A 25,929-nucleotide genomic window follows, 5' to 3' on the forward strand; every position below is an offset into this window, starting at 1 on the left:
AAGATTCCTCTGTAAGCCATGTTCTACTTAAATGTAAAAGTGTCAGTGTTGGCGCACAGCTTGTTTCTACTGCCCCCTAATGGGCAAAATAAATAAATAAATCAGTTACAGAGTGACCCCAAAACTTCAAATCTGTATGTATGATTTATTTTATTCAACCATTAAATCACTTATACAAGACAAGACTGTAGAAGCATTCAGATCAGCATCCATCACAATTTAGATTTCCCCTGGCAAAGGTTCACATTCCAGCACCATACACACAGATCTTTTCTTATTACAAACATTAGAATATGCTCTGTGCACTAACAATGAAAACACTACTGGTTGCATCTCATTGAAACCATACTTACATGTGAAATTTGAATTAGAATTATCATAGTTATTAGGCCACGACATATCCTCAGATATCAAATCAAATGGGTATAGGAGGCAAGCTAAATGCATAGAGATGTTCAACACTACAGTACTAATAATTAATTTATCTATCAAAATAAAACTTTCTAAAACTTAAATATTTTATAAATTTGGAGTGAATGAGCCTGTAGTGTTGTTTAGAGACCACCAACCTGTGCTATAAGGAAAAGATTTCATAGGCAACAGGCTATGCTGAAAACGAAATGCCCAAGCAGAGTGTGGATTGACATTATGTAGTACATACAATACAGTTCAGGTATTTGCAATGGGGCAACTTCTGGTGCCATTACATTGAGTTTGCTGGTGAAGAAACGTGAAAGCCACAAAGGTATAGAGAGTGGATGTTACAGTGCTTTCAAGGACAAGTGAGGTGACCCACTGAATGACAAGTAACAGACTACAAAGATCTACTATGTACAATAATTAACAACCAATTATGGAATGATTTAAATGGGTTTGACTGCTGGGTTGGATTTGTCCTCATCAGATTATGATTATTGCCATATTACCCAACAACTGACCTCCATGTGTGTGTGTGTGTGTGTGTGTGTGTGTGTGTGTGTGTGTGTGTAAAAGGCAAAATGTGCTCTATACAACACGGTAATAATTACGAACATATGACACAATTTCACACATTTCCATTTCAGAAACATCAAGTAATTCGTCAGCAGTACTTCAGTCTCTCTGCAGTAACAAAGTTTCCACACTGAGTAAAATTTAAAAAAGGAAAGTAAAATACACACACACTGAAACAACCTCAAAGTGTTTGTTTTTGTGATGAAGAAATATCACCATGAATAATAAAGTGCTGCTACAAAGATAGACTTTCCTCAATATATTAAAAAGAGAAGGAACAAGTGATACAGCAGTCACAGACAGCGACTTATACAGGCAAAGAAAGCCAGATGAGTTTGTTTTTTTTCCCCACCAGCCACTGTGTACAGCACAGTACACAACCTAAAGACACACAGAGAGAGAGCTACACAATACTGCAGAATTCACTGTACAAGGCACAGAGTGAGCCTCACACCAGGGCATCAAGTGTCCACCTCCTATGACAAATAATGGACTTTACGGAGTGCAAGGAAACCTGGGAGTTTGACCTGCACACTGGTGACAAGCACTTTCAAATAATGACAACCTCTCCAAAAGCTGACATTCATTTTGGTCCCCATTATTTCTTTTCTTTCCCACCCTCCTCTCTCTTCTCATCTTTCTGAAGATGCTTCATAGTTGGTGCAGAGGTACGACTTGCAGCTCTCATTTGTGTGAAAAGATCCAGAAAAAAAGGACAGCTCTGAGGCTGATTCACCAGACTTTGGAAGCTCCACGGGTTATCTCAACTCAGAAAAAAGTGAAGATCGTCCACTTGACAAAAGCTTTCAGTCTCGATCAGGCCAATCTGACCTGGAGCTGCTCCGACGTGATAAGGCTGAAAAGGTTGAAGGCAGGAGAGGGCTGATTGTTTTAGACGGGCACTTAAACTCTGGTTTTTGCAAGACTGATTTTTTTTTTTTTTTTGGTTTCGCAGCTGCTGATTGTGAGTGAGTACTTATCTCATGTCCTGCTAAAATGGCTGGATGATTTATTTATTTGACTTCACTGCCAAGTTCAGCGCTCTGGTGCTGATCTGTGCATGTGCTGTTCAACCTTGCACAGAGGCAGCATTAATCCCACCTGCTGCACTGATAAAAAGGAATGGTGTAAAAACACATGAATAAGGCATGAATGGATTCTTTATATATTACTCAGTTTTGTCCATGACCGAATATTAATCAGATTAAAAATGACAATAAGTGTCAATAAAAATGACAGTGACAATAATATGTAAAAAAAAAAAAAAAAAAAAAGTATAATACGTGGAGTGTTGCTATTTAAATTTCATTTCAAACACTAAACTCCTCACAGTAAAACACCAACATATGAGAATGTGTACTCAGTAACTTCAAAAGGTGCAATCAACTTATTTTGTTTTTAAGGCCAGTGCCCCATCTGGTGGAGAGAGACAAAGTTAAGCTGTGCAGCATCTACAGTGCTAGTCTACAGTGATACATCATTACAGTATATGATCAACAAACACACAGTGAACTGATCGCTACAGCTACAGCACTGACCGTAGCAAACTGACTGTAACATGCTACAGAGCATAAGAACATATCAGTAATATATTCAGTGAAAAAAGTTATTTTCTTTAAAAATAAAAAATAAAATAAAGGTTGGTTGATGGATGTAGACACTTCTTTTCCTCCTCCTTTCTTTAAAATATTAAAAATCTTCCCCATCTATCCTCATCCACCCTCTCTACAACATCCGCCAGGCGACACAGTGCCCATTGAGTTTTTGTTTGTTTAAGTTTCATAACAGGGGCAGCAGAAGACGTCATGAAGGAGAATCACGCCCAGCTGTTGGTTTGGTAATGACGCCTGAAATGTGGTGACAGTGTGATAGTTATTCTACCAAAAAGACCTGTCTACTGCTAGTTAGTAGACCTTTCTCGCCCCTCCATGGGTCTGAGAAAGAGTTTGTTAGAAAGTAAAAAAAAGGGAAGAAAGCAGTCACTCAGAGCTGAGAATCAGCTCCCAGGCTGTTGAGCTCCTCCGGTGAGTGCTTCTCTCCCCCCGTGGCAGCTGTCTGGCGGAAGCCGGCCGAGATCTCGTCAAACGTCCGGCCCTTGGTCTCTGGCACTTTGAAGTAGGTGAAGACGAAGAACATGAGCAGCAGCACGGTGAAGATAATAAAAACGTAAGCCCCGCACGCTTCCTGTAAAGAAACATCAGTGGGAGAAAGAGATATTTAGAAGAATCCTAACAGGGTTGACTCAAGACTGATGATTTGACTTGAGTATGAAAGAAGAATTCATTTTATCTGTAAATACACATCAAACATGGAGAAAAAACCTAATCTGATCTTTGTATCAACTTAAATAAAGTTTAGTGGGTGAAACTTTGAAGTATTCAGGAAAAAAGCATCACTTCCTGCTTTGTGGTCACTGTCATCATTAATGTTGATGATCAAGCTGCTTCAGTCAGATGAAATATAAAAAAAGGCTTTTATTTTGAAGTTGTGAATTGGTTTGATGATTGGGTGAAGGAGCACAAAACCCAAATTCTATGACTAAAGGCTCAGTTGTGGAATGATCGCAAACAAATTGGTATAATTAGTGACTAAAACTTACGTTTAAGGGGTGAGGAGGCACTCTGGATACGCAAATACACATACTAAAGCTATGAAAAAGTGAGTTTTGCATAATATGTCCCCTTTAAATAGTTCTATCTTCCAACAGCAATCACTTATATAGAGTGTTTGGTCCGAAACACAGGTCTGCCAGTCACTCTGCTCTGCTGTAAGCCGAGGAGAAAACTTTCCTTGTATCCTACAACCTTTATCCAATGAGGAGAGAGAACGTCATAAAGGGGCGGTCCAATGTGTGCAGCCAAGGGATGCGCGTGAATGTGGTGACGTAGGGACGAGGGCGGGGACCGCTAACTCCATCGGCTGACAAGAAGTTAGCCAAATGACCGGATCGCTTACTTCTGCTTTAATTTAACTTTTAGTTCCTAAGAAATTACCATGCCACTTCAATAACACAGAGGGTTTTTTTTTTAATTATTACTTCTACATTTTTTCTACTCACCTGAACATACTGGAAGCCCATTCCCACTATAAAGTTGGCGGTCCAGTTAGACAAGCCAGCTAGTGCCATGGCTGAAGGCCTGGGCCCCTGTGAGAACAGCTCTGCCACGATGAACCAGGGGATGGGACCCGGTCCAATCTCGAAGAAGGCGACAAAGGAAAAAATGGCCACGATGCTCAAATACGACATCCACTTGAGCTGGTCCTACAAGAGCAAAGCACAAGAGAACACATTACTAAAGATCACTTTAAACACAATCCCTGCGCATGTACGTTGTGACAAGCATTTGTTTGTTTTCTTTTTTCCTTCCTTTTCTGTATTGTGTATACATATACATATGTATCTCAATTTCATACAATGGTGTGTACATAATACATTTATGTATACAAACTTTGTGCAATATTGGACACACATCTGCATGTGCAATCGTGTGCTATGGGATAGTGCAATTTAAGTCAATCGTGCACTTTATTGGGGCATCGTGCAATCAAATTAAATTCAATCTTGCACTTATGCACTCGTCACTTTAGCAAACAGCACTTTAACACATAGCACTTTAACTAGCACTGTTGCACTTTATAACTTCTCAGTAATCTTTTGGTCCCCTTACCCACTCTTTTAACCATCTTTGGTCAGTTAACTGGTGGTTTATATATGTCGTTCATATATGTTTCGTGTAAGATGTCAAGGTGTTTTATTGTCCTAGTCCTGCCTCTGGTACTTTTTATCGTCATTGTTTTTTATGTGTAACATCAACCTGCCAATGGGACTGGGGATGGAAATTAGCCACTGGGCTATAATCCCACGTATTTACATGTCAATGTCCATTAATATGTACTGTTCCAATTTTTAAAAATAAAAATAAACCTGAAATCTGAAAAACCTACCAGCAGAGCCAAGGCAATAGTCAGCAGGATGGCAGATCCAGCCATTCCCACCAGGCCCAGCAGATGCAGAGACCTACGTCCTGCACGTTCAACGACAAACAGCTACCGAAAAAAACAAAGAAAAAGATTGTCACATTGACTGACTAAAAGTGATTTCTGAACTATGCACTGTAAGAACACATGAGTACTGATTATTTCTAGGTGAAAACAGTCCTGAGGCTAGCATCTTTTTAATTTTTCATCTGTACTGTTATGACAATCTCATGTTTTTAAAAAATGTCATACTGTACTCACCGACACCACAGTAAAAGCTGTATTAACGACACCGGCTCCGATGGTGGCATACACAGGCTGCTCGACTCCAGCTTTTTCAAAGATGAGGGTGGAGTAGTAGAATACCTACATGTACAGCAGCGACAGAGAATAAACATGAGCTGTTGCCATGTAGGTATTAAGATCGTCTTCTATTTGTGATGTATGGGCATGTGATTGTAAACGAATCACGCCAGGGAAAAGTGATGTTACTGCATGAATTTCTGTCTTCTCATCAGAGAAGGAAACTTACAGCGTTGATGCCAGACAGCTGCTGAGAGAGCTGCAGCATGATGGCGACGATGAGTGGCTGGCGGTACAGGGGTGACTGGATGAGCTCCTTGATGGTCACCTTTTTCTCCCTCATCATCTGCCTGCTCTCCTCCTTCATCTCCTGCATATCAGTGCTCACATCTGTGGTGCCCCTGAGCTTCTTGAGCACTGAAAGGTGTGGAGAAAGAACAGATCGTTAACTTTGCTATTAACTAACTATTTCCTTGATGCAGTTCAGCTATTTGTTCCACTGACATTTTATTATCTTTAGTTTACACTTTTGAACCATTTTGAAATCTGTAAACAGCAATGGACAATCGTGGACAGTTTTGAAGCTGTTACACCATTGCCATTTTTCTAGTAGCCTACCACCACCTCCACCAAACTCCCACCAAATACAGATATTGGCAAAGGGTGACCACAGCTTCAGTTATGCCTTAAAGGGACAACTAGGAGTTTCTATTCGGTTATAAAAAAGTCTCACGTTAATGTGGATGAATCTCCACTACCCACACTTGTTAATGGGCCCATTTTCAATAAATATATCGTTCTGTCTCTATCGTTATTTTGTTATTATTAGTGGTGGCGGAAATGCTGGTCGAGCCGACCAGCGTTTCCTTACTTTCGGTTTCATGGCGTAACGCAGCTGAATCGCCGTTTATGGTCAGGACTACGATGGTAACTGAACCTCTTTGAACCTCTGACTTTAATTATTGATGAATGAAAACATGAGTCCGTCTTGCGCCGGTCAAAGAATTTTACGGTGCGCGCGGAGGCTCATAAATGTAGTGTGAAAACGCTTCGCTTTTCCAAAACTCCTCGTTGTCCCTTTAATAAATGTTAAACAAGTGAGTTATATAAAAAATACACTCTCCATACAGTTGTCATGAAGGACGAATTGAAATCAGAACTGTTTTTTTATACTTGTTTACAAACTAACCAAAAAAAACCCCAAAATAATCTTGTGTGAAAAATACCATTTGAAAAGTTGAGTGAGGATTTAAAATGTTTTTCAAGACACAAGGGCACAAATTTAACCGAAAAAGTGATGGTTTTGAGCACAGCATCTGAAAACTCATCACAAGAGGGAGTTGTAGAGTTGTACGCTAGCCGCTGCCATAGTGTGGGAGCAGATAACTGTCTGTCAGATAGTGAGTCAGTGTGTTTACAGCAGTTTTGGATTGCAATGATTTATCATGGACATGGTAAATTATTTAGTTTGTGGTGGTTGCACAAACTCCTAGCCTCGCGTCACCAGGCTCTTCAGACAAGCGAAGAGCCTGGTGTCTGTAAAAGGAGAATTCCGGTCATTTTTGACCCCTAAATCGTTGTACTGATGGTCACCCAGTGTTGGAGGGAGCAAAAAACGCGACTAAAATTGATGCAGGCAAACCGGAGTTAAACCATGGCTAGACAGCGCTAGCGATAGCAACAACGCTAAAGTATGGGGGCAATTTTTTCAACCACAACAAACACTCAAAAAACAATCAAATATCTATGGCGCAGCACTGTCCCATCCTCCAGATCTTCCAGATCCCTCCAGAAGATCAACAAGGAGGAAGCTGTTGGCGTCTTCACTGCACAGCATTCATGATTTAATACAGGACGTTGATAGAGGCTTTTCATACTCATACACACACAAAGTGATTTTCTCGATCTGTTGATATAGAGCCAGATGCTCTATATGAGATGTATAAATAAAAATTATAATTATGGATTGAGACAGGTCTAGTTGAAAGTATGCACTCTTGAGTGCTCTGTATTTTCAGATGGGTCAGATGGTATATTTTTCTTTTGATTATTAATAACATTTGGCACATCTGCATAATAGTTGCAATGCTTGGTAAGTTAACACTTAGTTTAGATGTGTTGTACAGGATGTGCTTATTTATGGTAACTTAATAATAAATAAACATAATTTATGAAGGACATGTTTGTTGGCAGTCTTAAGCTGCTACTGTGTGCAGGTTTAACCATCAAATGCAGATCTAATTGTTCGTACGCTTCTGTTAAAGAAAGAAAACCCTATATAGGCTCGGTCCAGTGGACAATCTGCCTGCTGTATGCAGTGAAGTGGTATTCCTTTATTTTTCTTTCTCTCTTGCACTTAATAGTATTTTTAAGATGTTTATGCTGTTGCCAAATTTTGTTGTGTTACACTTGTGTACTAAATGTCAATAAAAATCTTAAGTCTGTGACCTAACTATATAATTGTATGTGTCAGTGTGTGTGTTTGTGTACGTTAGGGTGCATTATATTGACTAGTGTCCTTAATATTTTGCACCTGGCCTATGAGTGATCAAAATATTAGGAATAATTTTCAGTCTACTGCACCTTTATACACCACTATCACGATATCAGTAATAAACATAAAAAATAAAAATCATAAAATAGAGTGAAAGAACTCAGAGTAACAAACTATTTCTGCCTCAAACATACACGTGTCTGCTGGCCTGGAGAGGTCCGTGCTCCTGCCTGTAGTGCATGGAAGTAATGTGTATTCAGGACAGTGTTTATCTCGCCTTTCTCTCGCGTGCGGACGGTGATGGTAAAGCGCTACCATGTAGTGTGCATGTAAACAAGCTCTTTAGTTTCTGTCATTGGTAAGTATCAGTACTCCGACCTGTATTAGATAATCAATACTAATTTTTTTTATTGCATGATACATGATAGTAATCTGTATGATGTTGTGATGTGAGCTCAGTATTTATATCCGTAGCCAACTCTCCACTGACTGTCCTGACACCACAGCTCAATTTCTCTCTCCTCTGGCCATTAATTCTCCGTCTCTCTGCTCTCTAATGTGCATAATGGACTCGTAGTTATATGGTTGCGGTCCGTCATATTTGTAATTATACACATTCAAAGTTTCCTCTGGGTCAGCACCAGAATCCATTGTTTTCCTTTTGTTCACATCGGCTCTTTAAAGTTTTTGGCACTTCAGAATTGGCTTCATATTTCTGCCACTGTGGTTGCTTCTCGGTGATAACGCTTAAGATTTGTTTTGGATCTCGAGATGGAGACATGATCATGTCAACTCACCTGACTTGGCTTTGTTCTCTTCATTCTTGTTGATGAGCAGGAAGCGGGGGCTCTCGGGGCAAAGAGGCAGCAGGACGCACTGTATCACAGCTGGGATGAAGATGAAGCCCAAGAGGAGCGGCCACAAGGTTTGAGTGCCCATGATTGCGTCCAATCCAAACACCTGAAAAGCAAAACCCAAGGGCGTCAGTTTACTTTGAAAAGTGGTGGGGACAATGACCATATGCAACCACCCCCCCAACCCTCCCCCTTCGCCACCGCCGCCGCACCGTACCGCCGCACTGTACCACTGCACCTGACAACGTCTCCCAGGCCGTCATAGGCTACCGTTCTCAACCAGACTCTGGTCTCCTGGTGGACCGGGTCTGGCTTCAAGTTTGAGCAAATAAATGAGCAAAGACCCGACCAGGTCCGACCAGTGTTGAAGCCTGGACCCTGGACCCGATGCGGTCAGACTGACGAGCAGTATTTTTTTTATTAATTCTCCGCCAGACCGCGGCAAAAAAAAGAAAGAAGAAGAAGCCCGTAGTTCTGTTCATATAGACGTGACAGGTGTGGCACGACAAGCTGGGGGTTAGCTGTGGTCATTGAATTGTTAGACTATGCGCATCGAGAGTGAGTGACTGGGCAAGCGCGAGAGAAACAGCGGGTGCACCAGATGATTGCCAACCGGCAAAAACTGAAACGAGGCGGTTAAAGAGAGGAAAAACACAGAATATACAATATACTGTATGTCCAAAAGACTTTGTCCCGTCGTCACGACTTGCACGGGGAAGGATCTGATGGTGGCTCAGGTTTAGTGATGAGGAAACTGTCACTGTCAGCTGCACATCTGTCCGCAGCTGCTCCAAACAGACATGTCAACTAACTTTATTTTGAAGGGACAGGTTAGATGTTGATTTGCACCGAAACATTAAGCATATATCAGGTGCTGTCTTATCCGGTACAATCAACCCCCTCCCCCTCCCCATGGTGTGGCTTGAAAACTCCTCTTTGTCCAAAGAGGGGGAGATGACAGAAAGAGTCTGAGAACTACTTAAAATCGAAGCTACATTGTTGCGAGTTGGCTCCGGCGTCTAGGAAGCTCTGCGCCGTGCACAATGTTTCGGCTGCCTATATTCTGTCATAGTTTATCAACGTTTTTTCATCATTCTTCATTAGGATAATGTTAAGTTAAATTGGTGGTGGGAACAAAATTGTTCTGACAAAAAGTGGTAGGGACATGTCCCCAGCGTAAATGACGCCTATGCCAAAACCCAAACATGAAGCACCTGTAAAGCATCTGGAAATCATTAGCATTAAAAGTCCACTCATTTGTCTACCAACCTGTGCAATGAGGATGCCCAGGACGATGCCCAGCTGGTGCAGGGTGCCCATGGCTCCTCGTAGAGACGTTGGGGAAACCTCACCGACGTACATGGGCACAAACCCCGTGGAGAGACCGGAGTAGAGGCCGACCACGAAACGACCGATGATCAGCATTTCCCAGGAGCTTGCCATCTTTGAGAAGCCCATCAGAGCAGAAGCGATGAAGGCCAGGATGTTTGCCGCAAGCATCGAGTTCTTTCTGTGGAAATCAAAGAACAAGGTGAAGTTACGACAAGCTGCCGACAAAACTTCAATTTACAGATGTGCACGCTGACACTCAGTTCATCTTTTTTTATACTTTCTTTGACCATGATCAGCTCTCACACTCTTCTGATACAGCTTCTGGTGTCTGTGGCGTGCATTTTACTTTCATTCACTTACCTGCCCAAGGTGTTCACAAAGAGTCCGACAGAGAAGGAGCCCAAGATGCCGCCGACAGAAAAAATGGAGACCGAGATGGACCAGATGGCCGTCAGGGTGCCCTTGGTGATGGGCTCCTCATAACGCTCCGTGTATGTGGTATTTATGAAGTCCTCAATGATCTGCACCATAAAAACAAAACAAAAGAGACACATTTTGAATGTTTTTGTACAGATCAATGAGTTAAAAAGACAACACAAATAAGATTTAATTTAAACCTAGAAGTGTCACAGTTTTAAATTCATTATTATTATTATTATTGCAGCTTTATGATTTCCTCTTGCTCCCCTGCTGTGTGTGTGTGACCAGCTGATGGCAGCACCACTGTATGAGCAGCACCATTTCCTGGCAACCAGGAAGTTTACCAGCAATGACTAAAGTGGCTGGAGATCTAGCTCCTCCTCTCTTCTGGCTCCATTACAGGCGACTCTGTTGACAAACTGGTGACGAGGTTCAAGTGGCCAGGGCCTGCCTCTGTTTATGTGTGCGTCACGGCGACACCTCTCAGATGATTCAGAAAGGTCACCACCCTGTCTACAGCCCTAGACACACAACTGTGACCTCGGCAGTATGTCTCTGACCCCCCCGTACCAGCACTGCTGTTAGCAAATGCTAACTCTGGTGCTGTCATGCGCCTCTGCAGTAGTGTGTGTAACATCACCCATTTCTGTTGTGAAACACTTGGCATTTGACCCAGTGTCCCAGAGCTCTTGATGTACTGGAGCTCAGTGACGGAATGTGGAATAAATACTCAGCAGTGTCCTCTAGAACCACTTATGAATAATAAAGCTGTCACTTATCGAGGGCTCCTGAGGTGTGTATCATCATGTACTGTACCGTACCCCTGACCTTCACCTTCACATCTACCCTTTAAATCTGATCCCTGAGTTTGTACGTTTGAAAGGAAGGACGAGAGCTGAAATGAAACCGCAACTTCCAGATTCTGTTAGAGATGTAAAAAAAAAAAAAAGACACTCGCTCAAAACCCCGCAGGCCATTTGCACCCAAGATAGGAACTAAAACTAGAGCCTTTCTCCACAATACACAGTGTGTCTTCATTTTATTTAAATATGGGTGCTAGGCTCTTGAAATTATCTGATATTTGTTGTTTCATTCAGACTTAAATGGTTTTTAACATTAAGTAACATCATGTAACATCATGACCAGAATTAATTGATGTATTTAATTTATAAAAAAGTATTTAACCTCCATTGAAAATGTCATGTTTAATGATTTCACTGCAATAAAGATAAGTCCCATGCTCATTTCTCACACCAAACCAAGTTTCCATTTAAAATGTAAATCAAAACTTTCCATCCACTGCTGTCATGTGAGCACTGGGAGCTGGTTCTTCCAGATAAACACTTGATGACACCGGTCAGGTGCCACTAAACCACTGAAGTAGTAGAGAGTGTAACAAGATTATGTAATGTGACAATCTGATGTTCTTTCCTCGGTGGAGCCAAGGCCTCAGTGTAGATAAATCCACGGGCCTCCTATGAGTATTTCAGAGCTGCTTTTTGCAGGCGGGAAATGGAGCTTGAAGTATCCTTGTTCCACACGTCTGAATTGCCGCCTTCATCTCAAATACAGTGGATGAAGTGAACCGAAACTGCAGTTGAGTGTCTTAACAGGCTACGGTGCCAAAATAATGACGAACTGAATGAATGGCTGATCTTGAAGAGTTGCATCATTATCTTGTGTTCTCCCTCTCCCTAGTCTCAACTGAATAGACAGTGCCACCCAAAAACTACCAGCTGGGCCGGGCCACACAATGGAACAAGCCGTCTATTCATGCTGTCAGGCTGTCAGCGTACAGTATGTTGCTGCAGCTGGCTGGTGGCCAGACTGTCAAGGTGAGCACTGTATTCAACATGCACGGGGAGCATTATCCTTACAAATAAATAAAAAACGTTATTTCTAAGGAGGTGATGTGAAGTATTTTTCATTATGTATTGCTTCCGGAGGACCAACAGAATTATTACTTAATGATGCCAGAAAACTAAAGCTCAACACTGTGTCTGCGTCAAAAGCAGCAGCAGCAGCATCACTGCATACTGAAAGGAGGTGTTGCTGCTGTTAAGTTGTATTTTGCTCAGTTATACATTACTTAGTATCATCATCATCATCATCATCAGGGACCTCCTATGGGGAAAAGGGAGAGGGGGAGAACAAGAAAAAAAAATCATATCCTCCTAAGTGGTCATTAACTACTAAAGGATTAAGGAGCCTGTGTTGAATACCTACTTTTCTGCCAACTCAGTACTGAACTGTTTGCACGTGACGCAGCTCAGGGAGTTTATGTGTGTGAGGCTCAGTCTGAGTACTGGGAAGGGGACATGGAGCCGAGAGGGCAGGCTCATACAAGCCCAGTGTGAAGCAGGCGACTTAAATCCCCCCACCCCGCCCCCCCTGCCCTGTGCAGCCCCTCATTCAGCCACTTACAATGCACACGCTGCGTGAGCGCCGCGCAGAGGAACACGTGCCGTTTTCATGGGGGAGTCAAATCTTTGCCACAATAACAACCTCAGTTTTCTCGAGGCAAAATAGAGGATTAAATGTTATGAAATACCCGTCGGTCTCAGTTTCTTTCTAACAAGTGGAAACCGACTTAGAGCTGCACTAATGAGCACATGAGATGAAGAAAACATGAGGTTTGCCTTTTTTTTATTTTAATGTCAACTGAATGTCTAAATTGATTTATATAGAAAATAACAGTTGGATGAACCAATAATTAAATAATTGTTATTTGCAGCTCTTGAGAGACTGTACTCATTTATATCCATAGTAAAGTTTACAAAACATCACAAAAGGCTTTTTTTATTCTGAGTTTCACCACTAATGTTGTTGCACAATCCATGACAACTGGACAAGTTTTGCACAAATAGTTTCTGCCTGAAATCCCCTCTCAAGTGTGGGTAGCCCACTTTGCTCTTGCTTAACACAATGAGGGAATGTTTTCTCACTTTTTGTAAAGACAACTGATGAAAACTGCCCTCTTTCTCAAATGATCCTTCACATCAAAGTGCAGGGCAGCTTTGACGATATGATGACAGGGGACGAGCTGTCCTGATAAAAATCAGTCTGCGCTCACAGAGAAAAGGCCTGGAACACCTGTGGCTATAGATCACCGTGACAGTCTGTCTGCAGCACACTGAGGACTCAGAGTATGCCAAAGGTAAATGAAGAAAGCAGGCGGGGCTCTGGCCTTTCTGGTGACACACCTGTGACCTTAGAGACAGCTGCGTGGCTGCAGGGTGTGTTCGGACCAACGCAGACTTATTTACACAGAATGCAATATTGACATTCCCCAGGAAATCAACATTTTACTGTACCTGTCTGTTAATAAAACCTACAGTCTCCCCATAACTTTGTTTTGTTATGGGGATAGGTGACTGACTATCTACCTCCTGCGTTTCATTTCCTTTGACTTTCCATATCAGGCCTTTTCCCAGCCTGTTCACTGGGCAGCACAGGTCCATGTTTGGACATGGACACAGTCTTTTACACAGGAATCGCTCAAGAGTCTGTTAATACAGATGTCCTTGGACCTTAGCCTAAATGTAGCTATTTTTATCCTTCCTCACCCTCCACTTTCTATCTTCTTCTCCAATCCAACAAGTGACTGGACTGGGTTGGTAGGGTGGGTGATCAGCTGTAGGACTGACAGCTCTTGGTCCTTAATGGCTAAAACCAGCCTTAAAACAGTCACAGGGAGATGCTGCTGGAGCAGTGATGTCTAACTCACCTTTTGCGGGGCATTGATGACACCTGTGTTGTAGCCGAACTGCAGAGAGCCGATGACAGCTGTTCCAACACACATCAACAAGGGCAACGTTATTTGCTGAAAGAAAGAGGAGAGGAAATACAGTCAGTGAGAAAACCAGCTTCACCAGTTCATCAACATTTTATCCAGTTAACAAATAGATTCATTTTCCAAAGAATTGGAATGAGTGCAAATACTGTAGTAAGATTAATATGTGCGTCATTTTTTTGGGCGGCAAGCCGTAACAGTTGGACATGAAGTTTCACTCCCAGACATGTTTTGAGCACAAAGCATCCACTATTTCTCTCTATCACTGACTGTGATTTTTTTTTTTTTTTTTTTTTGTAGTTTGCATCAGCTGCTCTAAAATAGTCCGTTCGGGTTGGGCAGCCTCAAATCTTATTTTGGCCATGTGTTCATAAACCATATAATGAATGCACTGTGAAAAATATCCAGAAATATCTTGAAAATAAACTGTATCAGGCCATGTTGTGCAATGCGATGAAAATGGATAAGCCCATAAAAGATGCTTTGTGTCACCTGAAGGAAAGGGCTCGAAAGGAACAGGGAAGTGTTAGAGGAATATGTTCAAACCCCCAGCTGACACAACCAACACACAAACCAAAACCTTTATATAAGACTTATATAAGACACCTGTTATAAGAAGCACGATTTATAAGGAAATATTCCAGTGCAAAAGTCTGGTTGTGACTCTCTGTATCAGTCAGTTGTCTAGATAACTGAGGTGATCCGCCTCCAGGTCAGACCCAGGTGTTTTCATATTATTGTCTGTCTTCTTGTTCCTGTTATTACAGAGTTCATTTTAAGCTTGATCTCAGCAGAGCCCAGTAGATTAGTCGAAATTTTCCTCATACCAAAAAGTTAATAAACCAGAGCGACTTGTTTTCCTAACCTTTGGGAAGCCCCAAGTGTGGATGGAGAATGACAAGACATGAGGTACTCAGAGTTCACGAAGTTCTGATTCAATTTAGAGATTTAGAGATGCTTATTATTTCCACTCTAATATCTCAGAATCAGTCATGTTTGGATGATTAATGTTTTGCCTTAAAGTCCTGTGATTCACAGCAATCCGTTTCCAGTGATTCACACTGGATAGGTTCATTATGTTGTGGCAACAAAGGGCCCGAGCTTCACCAAGGTTGGTGACATGACCTGTTTCCTTTGTCATTTACAGACAAAAAATCGAAAAAGATATCCTTATAACGTTTTTCTGTAGTGAGAATGGCCACAAACTGCAGATACCATGAGCACCTGACGCCCTCTGATCCATGCTCACTATAATATTAACTTAACAACATAAACTATGGTGTCACTGTATATCAGTTTAAAAGTTACTACTGGTCGTCACGTCACTCATTGTTTACTTGCACTTTGGTGCAGTAGAGACAAGCTGGCAAATCAACACCGACACATCGTCGTCACCTTTAAAGTTGCTAACTGACACTTGCACGCTTGGAGACATATTTCTATCCACCTGATGAAAGTAAGCCAACTATTTCCTGCTGTCTACCAATGTCTGAGGGGAAGATCTGTTCCTCTTGCTGCTTACTGCACCACTGCTTCCACCAGATAATTGTTAACTTTGTGAGCAGACAACCTGAAGTTGTTTTTTCAAATCTGCCGACAGCTGAGAAGCAACACTTATGAGAGCAGCGAGAGTGGGGCCAAAATGGTGCACTTGTGGTGCAAGATAACTAGACCCCGACCAATGAATCAGCTGACTTGAGGCTTTCTCAGACATAGCGATATCAGCGTATGTGTTGGCCGATAAGAACTGAAGTCCCTTCAAACTTTGCGGACAACCTGCAAACTCTCCGGGTTTAATTTACAATCCACAATGGAAAAATAATGTTAGTGTTGTATTCATTTAGTTTGTGTTTATATCGTTTATATAGGCTTGTTCCACACAACATTGTGGGACTGTCAGGGGCTTGTGGTAACGAACTGTGTCATTATTCATTACAGGCTTTTGCCATTTTTGCAGTTATTTTCATTTTCATTTTCAGACAATTCCCAGCAGGGCTGCACTGAGACCTCCAATACATATTTGTCACATGTGTTTGAGTCATATTTAAGGGATCATTGCAAAAAAAAAAAAATAGTGTGTTCATGTACTGTAGATATGAGGAATGATTAATATGTTATAAGACATTTTTACACCCTAATATTGGTATCACCATTGGCCCCAAAAATCCCTCAGCGATCGTGTCCTGCAGAAAACTAAAATAGGTTGAAAAGGCTCAGGGTTGAAGAACTGTCACATTATTTCCTGTGTGTCCGTCGCTGTGCTGTAAACCCTTCCACTTTCAAGTAATCGTTTGATCCACTGTTAATATTGAAAATTCTTATCAAAGCTGCTTTGAGGATTCATTCATTTTTGTGAAAAGTTATTACTGCCATTATGTCTTCAGGCTGACTCTCAAGAAATTTTCATTAAAGCTTCAGAAGTGGAAGATAAACCAAAAGGACAGACCCCACAAGGTTTCATTAAAAGGACTGTCCTCAGGAACTATCTGAAAGGATTATGTGTGCCCCCCCTGTAAAATCACCAAAGTGCTGCAGGCTACTTTTGAATAGCAGTAGTATGCTCTGGCAGAAGCAGCTTGGAGAACGCAAGTTTAAAGGTTTCTTTCTGCCGGCCAGAAATTCTCCTCTTAAAAAATGAAGAAGGAGGAGGAGGAAGAAAAAAAGAGGCAGTCACTCCAGCGTGCTCTGTCTACAAAATGGGCCTGGCTAAGACCTAAGACCCACCCCCACGTCTGAGCCAATCAGGTCTCTTGTTATGGAGGGTCAACAAGTCCATTATAGGACTGTTTAGGCCCAGTATGTAAACACAAGAACACAAACACACACATACACATACACACACACACACAGACACACACTGGCTTGAAGGAGCCGCATGCTGCCAAAAACAGACCTGATTCTCTCTGGGTAAGAGCCACACCTCCACTGCTGATCAGAAACGAGGATTCACTGTTCCAGCAGCTGCTTCTCACTATAAACACATGAAATCCCAACGGCCTTTGATGGGAAAAGTCATCACATTGTAAGTCCCTCCCTCCCCTACTCTTTGGAATAGCTGGAATTATTTGCTAAAAAAAAAAAAAAAAAAAAACTCCCCCTGAAAGTGGATGTTTAAATCCAGATGCATGACTGGGAACAGCAGTGTGTGGTGACATGAAATGAAACACTCCTCTGTGACATCTTTACCTTTGACCTACAAGCCAGGAGAGCTCCCTACACCTGGCCTCAGAGCACACATAGTGCCTGGAAGGCCAATGTGTTTTAGCTCAATAAAGAGTGCTAACAGTGTTGAGGGTGTCACCACTAAGTTTCAACCTAAGAGGGAAGGAAATCCACATTTTCTACTGATTTCTAGTTTTGGGGTTTTTGTTTCAGTTGAGATAAATCAGTTTAACCTACGCGTTATACACAGTTACTTGTACAAATAAGCCAGAGGCAGCGGCACAATACATGTTCACCTCAGTGGAGGAAACAATGAGGTCACACCCAAAAGGAAAAAACTGTCACAGCAGCCTTGAAGCGTGAAGCTACCCCGCTTGTGACCAGTGGTCATCCGATGCTTTGGCTCTGCAGCAGCGTCACTGATCCCTGAGGCACGTTTTCCCCAGCTCAGGTCTCCCAGTCATGTTTATATTTGTAAATGGAGTTTTTGTATTTGTTTACTTACACATGATGAAAGCTTAGTTAGCCATTCGCAAGGACCTGGAATTACACTGCGTTCCATGCTAATCTACATGAAGCCTTAAATCTGATTAGAGGAGCAGGATTTTACTCCGTCAGAAGGACGGTATTTAAACATAAATAAATGAAAGCTTTTAAAATGTCAGATGACTATTTCAGTGTAGAAGAGAGAAAACTTAGTGAGAAACTGAATAGTTCTCACAATGAGCAAACACTTGGCAACAGTGGAGGAAAAACTCCCTTTTAACAGGAAGAGAGAGAGAGAGAGAGAGAGAGAGAGAGAGAGAGAGAGAGAGAGAGATGCTATTGTATTCATGTATTTACTGTAGTAAAATGGAAATCTCAAACATTAAGCCTGTACAGGTCTCAGTGACATTTTCACAATTCTATCATTCTGTAAAAAAGAAAAATGAAAAAGTTCTGACTGGAATTGGCAAAATGGTGCGTCAGTAGACAAACTCAGCTGCCAAAATCCACCAGCATTTGGTTGGACTTTGGTGCTACTTTCTCACCCCTCTCCTGAAAACCATCTTTACCCCTTCAAAGACTGAATCAATGAACAGTGTGTTGCGTTTTCCCCAACTAAATACTTGGGAATCTCAACATAAAAGTACCAGCAACTGGCATTTTTGAGACCAAAGGGTTTACAATAATAGAAGATGATTCTCCTCTTTCTGTGCCTTCACTTCTCCTTTATGTAAACGCCTCCTGGAGCCCATAAAAATGCATGCAAATGCATCCTCTTTGCATATGTGCAAAGTAAAATGTGGTGGCTGTGTGCAGGTTTAACACTGTTGATACTACGCAGCTGCTCAGCACCACAGCCTAACAGCCAACAGCAGTCGTAAAGAGTGATATAGAGCACATTAATAAAGCACAGGATACGAGTAAACAGGGAGGAGATCTGTGCAAACATTTACACCATGCTATCATCCTGCTCAGTCACGTAGACAAACCATGTCGGTGCCATTGGTTAGGTTAATGACGATAATGGGGGGAAGTTAACCAGAAGTGAAGTTCACTCTAAATGAAGATACGGACAACCACAAGCCACACTTCATCGAGCATCCAACACCAATTTAAAATATGTTTATAACAGTTCAGTTACTAAATGTGATTCTTTTCACGTCAAAATACATCTGCTGATGCTTAAACACACTGAGACAAAAAGAGAAACTTCAACTTGCAGTGTGACAGGCAAATTCAGAGAGACACAGAGAGGTGGTGTGACGTAAATTATTTTAGCTATGAGGAAGTCATGGTGAATCTATTCTTCTAAGAAGATAACCCACAACCGAGAATGTAAACAGGAAACTCAAAGTGCTGCACACACCTCTCCAAAGAAATACTTAAGAATATACATACACATACTGTAGATGAGATGGCACTAAAGTGTTATCACTTTATCATTTTGGGCAGATTTGGTCACAGGTTTGCTACAAATACTGTCTGTGATAAAATGGAAAAGGGAAATACAGAAGCAAAAACAAAACTAGAAGTCAAGAGACTGGGGAGGATGTGTTATTTAAAATGATGATCAACAGTAGTAAATTAATTCTCAAACTGTGTTACTTCATGCCTCTACAGGGATAGAGTAGTGTTTTGGTTTTTTTTGGATTTAGTTCGTGACTCACAGGCGGATTCCCATTGAATTGGCTCTGGCAATATTTAATTTTTCACAAATAAAAAAGGCAGAAGCAGACAGTCCTCTGTGATTCAGCACTGTTCACTTCCTCCTGTGCCAGATTCGTAGGAAAGGCCTACGCTGCAACCATCACGTCCCTCCACACGTCACCTCTTCAGTCTCATCTTACACAGCTGTGGGGAATCCAATATGTGCCCAGTAGTCAGCTCACCTCCACCCTCTTTGCTCTATTCAGCATTTTAAAGCCTCCTCATGCAGGCTTGAGCTGAACTGAGGAGGGGACTGCTCACAACTGCCTGTATGTTTTAGTCGCTTTGGTGTAGTTGTAGCCCAGATAATATGATTGCAATGCAGAACAAAAGCATTATGTTTCTGTAATTGAATATCTTCCTCTGGTTTACATTTCTAGTTAATCTCATATGGGTGCATGTGCAGTTTAAGCTTTCTGCCAAGTGGAAGCAACCATATCTGTGTGCGAAAACACTGATGAATAATGTAAGTAACAGATGTATAAGCCTGTACAAATTGAACCTGCCACATTTTCCTTTTCTTTTTTTAATGGACTGACTTTAATAGTCATGTAACTGTAAAAACTGTCTGATTATTGGTAATGTATGTAATACAGAGCAAAGATAAGCTTCAAGGTCTATACAGTATGTGTTGCATATACTATACGCAACTGTTTTTAGTGCCTTATCTGCCGGCAGCAGTAAAACACCGGATGACCAGTGAGATAAGATGAAAATGTATTTCGAGTTGGCCTCTGTTTGGGAATATCAGTGTCATTTACAAACAGCACGCCCCGTTATCTTTCAATAGACTAGACACTGAATCTGCAGAACGTGGCCTTTTTGGCCTGATGGCATTGATTAAGGGAGGCTGTGATGCCTGTGAGAACAGTTGTGATGAATTAGGAAGATTGTGCTGAGGAGAAGATTATCAATATCATTTCAATATCACTGCATACAGGGAGGGGAAGAACTCTTTCAGAACAAGTTACTGCAAAGAGATAAAATGCATAATAACGTCAGAATTATCAGATGAAAAAGTAAAATGGCTTAAATTATGAATATTATGTAAGTCTAGCTAACACTGTCAAAGGTTGACAAAGTATATTTCCAGCAGATCATCGCACACTTTAGACATCATGCAGTCTAGATAATCTAACAACAATCTGAGTGGCATTTCCAGAAACTGCCTGCGTATTTGGCTGTGTAAACCGAGCTAAACTATGTGATGTTACATGAAGCCTTAAGCCAGGAACACACCGGCCCGACAATCGGGCGTCAGGTCTCGTCGGACGGTTTTGGGTCCTCGTCTGTTTGGTGTGTTCATCTCCGTTGGGGAGTGTCAGAAGCCGTCGGGTCTCGTCGGGGCCGATTCAACATGCTCAGTTGGGGCTCGGCGGCTGTCGGGAGAGTAGACTCGTCGGATACTCTGATTGGCTGTGTGCTAGCTATGCCGATTCTGATTGGCGGTACCCTAAGCGAATCAGCGCGATGTGTGGGAGGGACGGAAGTGACTACAGTAAACAAACGGTGAAAACAGTAAGAATGGCACACAAAATAAAAAGAGGAGTAAAGCAATATATTAAATGGCAATATAGTATATTTAAGCATCAAACCCACATAGTTTGAAACAACGTTCAAAACACACACAGCTAGTGTCACAACTAAGCATATAAAGTCCGCTAGCTTAATGCTAACGTATAATGTAAAACACCATAGACGGGCTAACAGATATCCACAGTCTGTGGAAGCCGCGACCGGGGACCGTGGCAGCGGCTGTCACAGCGGCAGCAGCCACTCTACTGAGCTGATCTGCCGAGGCAGAGCTCCGTCCTCATCCCAGGGGATCCCGCACGCTTTTATAGGTTTACCGCTGGCTGGGTAAATTGTTTTTAGGAGATTAATGTTGGTCTCATTGATGAAATTTAACAACTGTGGCATTAGTTTGTTTGAATGAAAAGTGAGCAGGACTGCCTCTGGGCTACGTACTGAAATCACCACATTTACGTAAATAAATAAATGTTTTACAATGAACCGATAAGTCTAATAAACTTTATTTTGTTAAGTCAACATGGTTACTGTACATGGCAAAGATTATTACCACTTTATGACTTAAAATTGGTCTGTATTTCTATGGGAGTCCTCGCCACTCAATCGCTCTGGTCAGCAGTCGTCGGGGTCACTATTCGAGTAGTACTGGAGTACTCGTTTGTCGACCGGGGGGGGGGGGGGCATTTAGAAGGAGAGCGGAGCTGCATGTGGGAGGAGAGCATTCTCCCGTGTTTTAGCTGGGTCGATATAAGGGAGCTTTATTAAAATAAATTTAAAAAGCTGAGTTTTCCTCTACTACAGCTGAACAGCTGACCTGTCACAGTCTCACAGTGCACCCTTCATTAATATAAACTTCAACCTCAAAGCTCTCTGTCCTCAGACCGACCAGGTTGTCCATGGTGTCCCTGATGATCACACATGGAGCTGCTTATGTGACAGGTTATTGAGTTTTATTACTGTTTACAGCAGGTGTTCAACAAGTCAATACTTCTGTGATTGAAGTAGTTAAATACTATGTAGCCTAATTCATATCAGAGTTAATATCATAATAGTGTAGTGGCAGGAAAGACCAATTCACCTGTTTCAAATATTGTGAATAGGGCTAGAACAACTTATTGCTTGTGTCTGTTGATTTCAAAAAGTTGAAATATTTCTATGTATGACCCATACTGGGTCACATTAGAAGTCAGCTTAAAGTCAAAGGAAAAATGTCTAGGGTGTTTTTACTGTTCTCAAATGTAAAAATGCGTCACATTGGACCCTCAACATTATTTAAGGGTTAAAAAACATATTATTTAAACATTTTTCATTGTGCCCCTAAAGTAGGAACTAACTAATATTAGTGTAGAGCCCTGTATAAGCAATGTTCAGCTTTTTATGTTATAGACCCTATACCAAAGGAAATTTAGGTTCTCAGGAAAATCGCAGATTATCAGTTAACCATTAATCTAACCCTACTCACAACCCAAAGTGACGTCATAGCGGCGTGCATTTAGTGGGACACAAAAATGTGGGTGCACCTAAATTTTGTGCTGGTGCACCTAAATATAAAAGTTAGGTGCATCAGTGCAACTAATGCAAAAAGTTAGTCTGGAGCCCTGCGGTGTGTTTCACTGTTTCCTTTCTCCCGACTGTGGCTGACGAGAGGCGACAGACTCGTTGGACAAAGGCCGTCGGCGTCGGGTCGCGTCGGTGCGGTGTGTTCCTGGCTTTACATCTGATGTTACATGGCTATGCCCTGCACAAACTATTATATTTTACCCAGCAGTGATCAGAAGTGTGGATTGGTATAGTGTGCACAAACCACCTTCTTTATGGAGAAAGTAAATGAAATGTGCTCTGCACTTTGCTTGTTGATCTCAATTAAAACCCTCCTAGATCTCTTAATCCCAACTTTTGCAGCAGAGCCTCATTATAACTCATTAGTACATGGCTGACAGTTACACTCTGAGACATACTGAAGGGAGGAAGTCATGCAGATAAAAGTAAATCTACTGAACTTGTCTTAAGGAAGGACGAGTTGGCAGATTGCTGAAAGGCAGAGGATGGAGAGGAATTAAGCAAATGCAAAGTCTGTACAATGTGAGGCGGATTGTTGGCAATGGACTGCCAATTAAAAATACCTTGGCCGTCGAGTCTGTCAGGAATCATATGGTCAACTGTACGCTTGGCCTCAATTAGCATTTTATTCTTTCTTTTGGAAAATCAGATTTCAGACCCAAACACAGCTTTCTGTTGTTCAGTGTGAAGCTGTAAGCGGGTAAAAAATGTCAGACGTCATTAACGTCATGTTTTGACAAAGAGACTATGTAATTAACGTCAATAACTGCCTTACAAATAGAGATATGTTTAAAAGTGTGTGAAAATTAAATATCATTAAGAACCCAAATTAAATCGAGTGGTTTGAATTGACCTGAAACAAATGCAAAGTACATAAACCTGATAGGAGCCTGCGTAAGATCACCATGGACACACCTTACCAAAAAGTAACCACCCGGGCAGGTCATAATGCGTGCACCCATGCAAGTTAAGCAGAGTTCAAAATCGTTTCACTGGAGCTCAAACCAGCTTCCTTCAGCATGTCCATTTTTTTCCAAGAAGCTGACTTGACGTCATCTGTACGTACCTAGGCATCACAAGTATAAGCCAGGTCCTGACCACGAGATGCTAATAAGTCTTTTTCTCAACTACTGTTTAACTACAGACACACACAAACAGCTCAACAATGCCGGAAACAACAAAACACACACCAACAACAAAAAAGGGGCTGTGAAGCAAACAGCCTGGGGTGAGAGAGGTGGTGAAGTCAAGGCTTTAGCGACAAAAGTTTGGCAAGGGTGTATTCCCTGAGTGGGCTCTCACTTTCTCTGGAAATGTGCTGGGTCGGTGTCACAGCGGAAACTGGGAACAGCGAGATCCATTCCCATCACGTCCACAACAAACCCATCCAGCTGAAGGGCCGTGACAGGACCGTAGTCATAGTGAGAAATAGCATGGGGATACGAAACAACAACAGCCTGCATGGGAAACCACTATGTCAGACTGGTCTGCTCCTGCGCTGCCCAGCTGGGTTTAATCGGTCCTACATAAATAAGAAGGCAGGAGGAAGAAGAAGAGTCTGGTCTGTGGTGTGGCGTACGTGCCTCCCTGTACTGACCACAAGCCGCAGCAGGAGAGACAACTTTATCACACTCTAGATATGCTGTTTAGAGTCGGAGCAAGAAGTCTCACAGCCTAAGAGACAATACAAAGCTTGATGTCTTTATTTCAACTCATCATAACCATAAAGACAAGGTTAAAAAAGAATCGAGAATGACAAGTCTGCAGTGACAAAAATTAGATTATCAATCATTGAGCATTGAGTTTGAAGCCAAAAATAACAAATATCCTCACTATATTTACCACTGATAAAATGTCTAAAAGTAGTGAAATAAAAGTTGCCTGAGCCTAGGATGGCACTTGCAGTCCTAACCCCGAAGCACACACCCCGGACTATGGCAAACTGTGCCTCGTATCATTCAGTATTATTTTACATTTTACAAACCACATGAGTGATCAATAAAGCAAGAACATAAAAAATAAATATTAGATTATTTGCAGACCTAATGTATATAATAACATATCACATATAATTAGTGATACTTTAATTCGATTTTTAGACTTTTTCTTGCATGAACTTGTGAAAACTTGACTTTGCATTAAAATTGTTGTATTGCAAAATTTATCTGGGTTTACTAATGGTCTTATTAAAAGTTGTTATAAAACACTATATAAATAGCACATGACAAACTTATGTCATGTAGCCTCAATAGGAGCAGACCACCTAACTGCATACTGTGGCAGTTGTTTTTGTGCTATAGCCGGTAGGCTATTCGGACACACATTTGTCCAAATAATATTAATAATAATAGCCTATGTAACACAAATATGCATTATGTTTTGGGCTGTGTTGCCAGAGACTTAGGTACATTATGGGATGTCTAAACGTTAGTTAAACTAAAATTGTTTCTAGAGTGAAGCTGTTCAGCACACTTAAGTTAAGGCTATTGCATTACATTGTTATTAAGCAAAGTTCCTGATACAGGGTCATATCTATTGGGATACGAGCCTTTTGTTTGAGATACAAAACAGATTGTGCAGCCCACGTTCAGCATTTTGTGACATAATACTGCGTCATCTCCCCAAACTCACACGAGGCACAACGAAACTCTTCAACTATGATACAAGAACAAAATGATTTAACACAAAAACTAGTTCAGTTCAGCGCCATACTGAGTGCTCAAAAACGGCACATGTGGAGGAAGAAGAAAAAAAAACTCGCGTGAACTCACTGAACCGGCTGTCGGACAACGTGGAACTTAAACGCATCTTTAACCAAACAGGTCTGACAGGATTGTTGTGCTCAGGTGAGTCACTGATGGGGTGTAATTACCTTTCCTGAGTCCATGTTGGCAACGCTGCGAGGTAAATATTACTTCTGCCTTTTCTCTTTGTCTTCTTTCCTCCTGTCAAAGTCGCCCTGCGATGGGAGGCACTTCCTCTGCAGGGGAGGGTGAAGGGGGTCTCCCGGTGGTCTTGTTCAGAAGTCAGTCATCGTAGCTAAAGGCTGACTTCAAAGTTCAGTCCAGGGTTTTCAAACACAAAGTCTTTTTCTTCTTCCTTTTGTTCTTTTGTTTGTTGTCTCTTGGGAAGCCCACCCGCTTTCGCCGGGGCTCGTCTCTCTCTCTGTTGCCGCTCTCGGGCGTCCTTTCTCCCGCAGCAGCAGCTCCAACCCACCGCTCCGTGAATGGAGTGTGTGTGATGTCTTTCGGGATGTGGTGCTGCGTTCAGGTGCCGGGGTTTAGTACCGTCTGTTTGGTTTCATGGAAACAGCTCTC

General features: G+C 41.8%; 1 protein-coding gene across 1 annotated transcript; it reads right to left on the minus strand.

Moving 5' to 3' along the window:
- Positions 1 to 131: 131 nt before the first annotated feature.
- slc2a1b (solute carrier family 2 member 1b) lies at positions 132 to 25,929 on the minus strand. Its single transcript, XM_085777823.1, has 10 exons — positions 25,485 to 25,929; positions 14,102 to 14,197; positions 10,315 to 10,475; positions 9,892 to 10,132; positions 8,566 to 8,728; positions 5,504 to 5,691; positions 5,233 to 5,337; positions 4,939 to 5,040; positions 4,052 to 4,255; positions 132 to 3,177 (listed from the first exon to the last, which is right to left on the minus strand). Exons 1-10 carry the CDS (start codon positions 25,497 to 25,499, stop codon positions 2,977 to 2,979), a joined length of 1,476 nt encoding a protein of 491 aa, XP_085633949.1. The 5' UTR covers positions 25,500 to 25,929; the 3' UTR covers positions 132 to 2,976.

Source organism: Trachurus japonicus, chromosome 5, assembly GCF_045865225.1.
Source record: "Trachurus japonicus isolate A0001 chromosome 5, Traja_1.0".
In the NCBI taxonomy this organism is placed as follows: domain Eukaryota; kingdom Metazoa; phylum Chordata; class Actinopteri; order Carangiformes; family Carangidae; genus Trachurus; species Trachurus japonicus.

Excerpts from the sequence above, each read along its gene's own strand:
- slc2a1b (XM_085777823.1), bottom strand. Across the intron at positions 4,256-4,938 it reads CTATTGCCTTGGCTCTGCTG|GACCAGCTCAAGTGGATGTC; the intron begins GTAGGTTTTTCA and ends TTGCTCTTGTAG. Across the intron at positions 3,178-4,051 it reads TGGGCTTCCAGTATGTTCAG|GAAGCGTGCGGGGCTTACGT; the intron begins GTGAGTAGAAAA and ends GTTTCTTTACAG.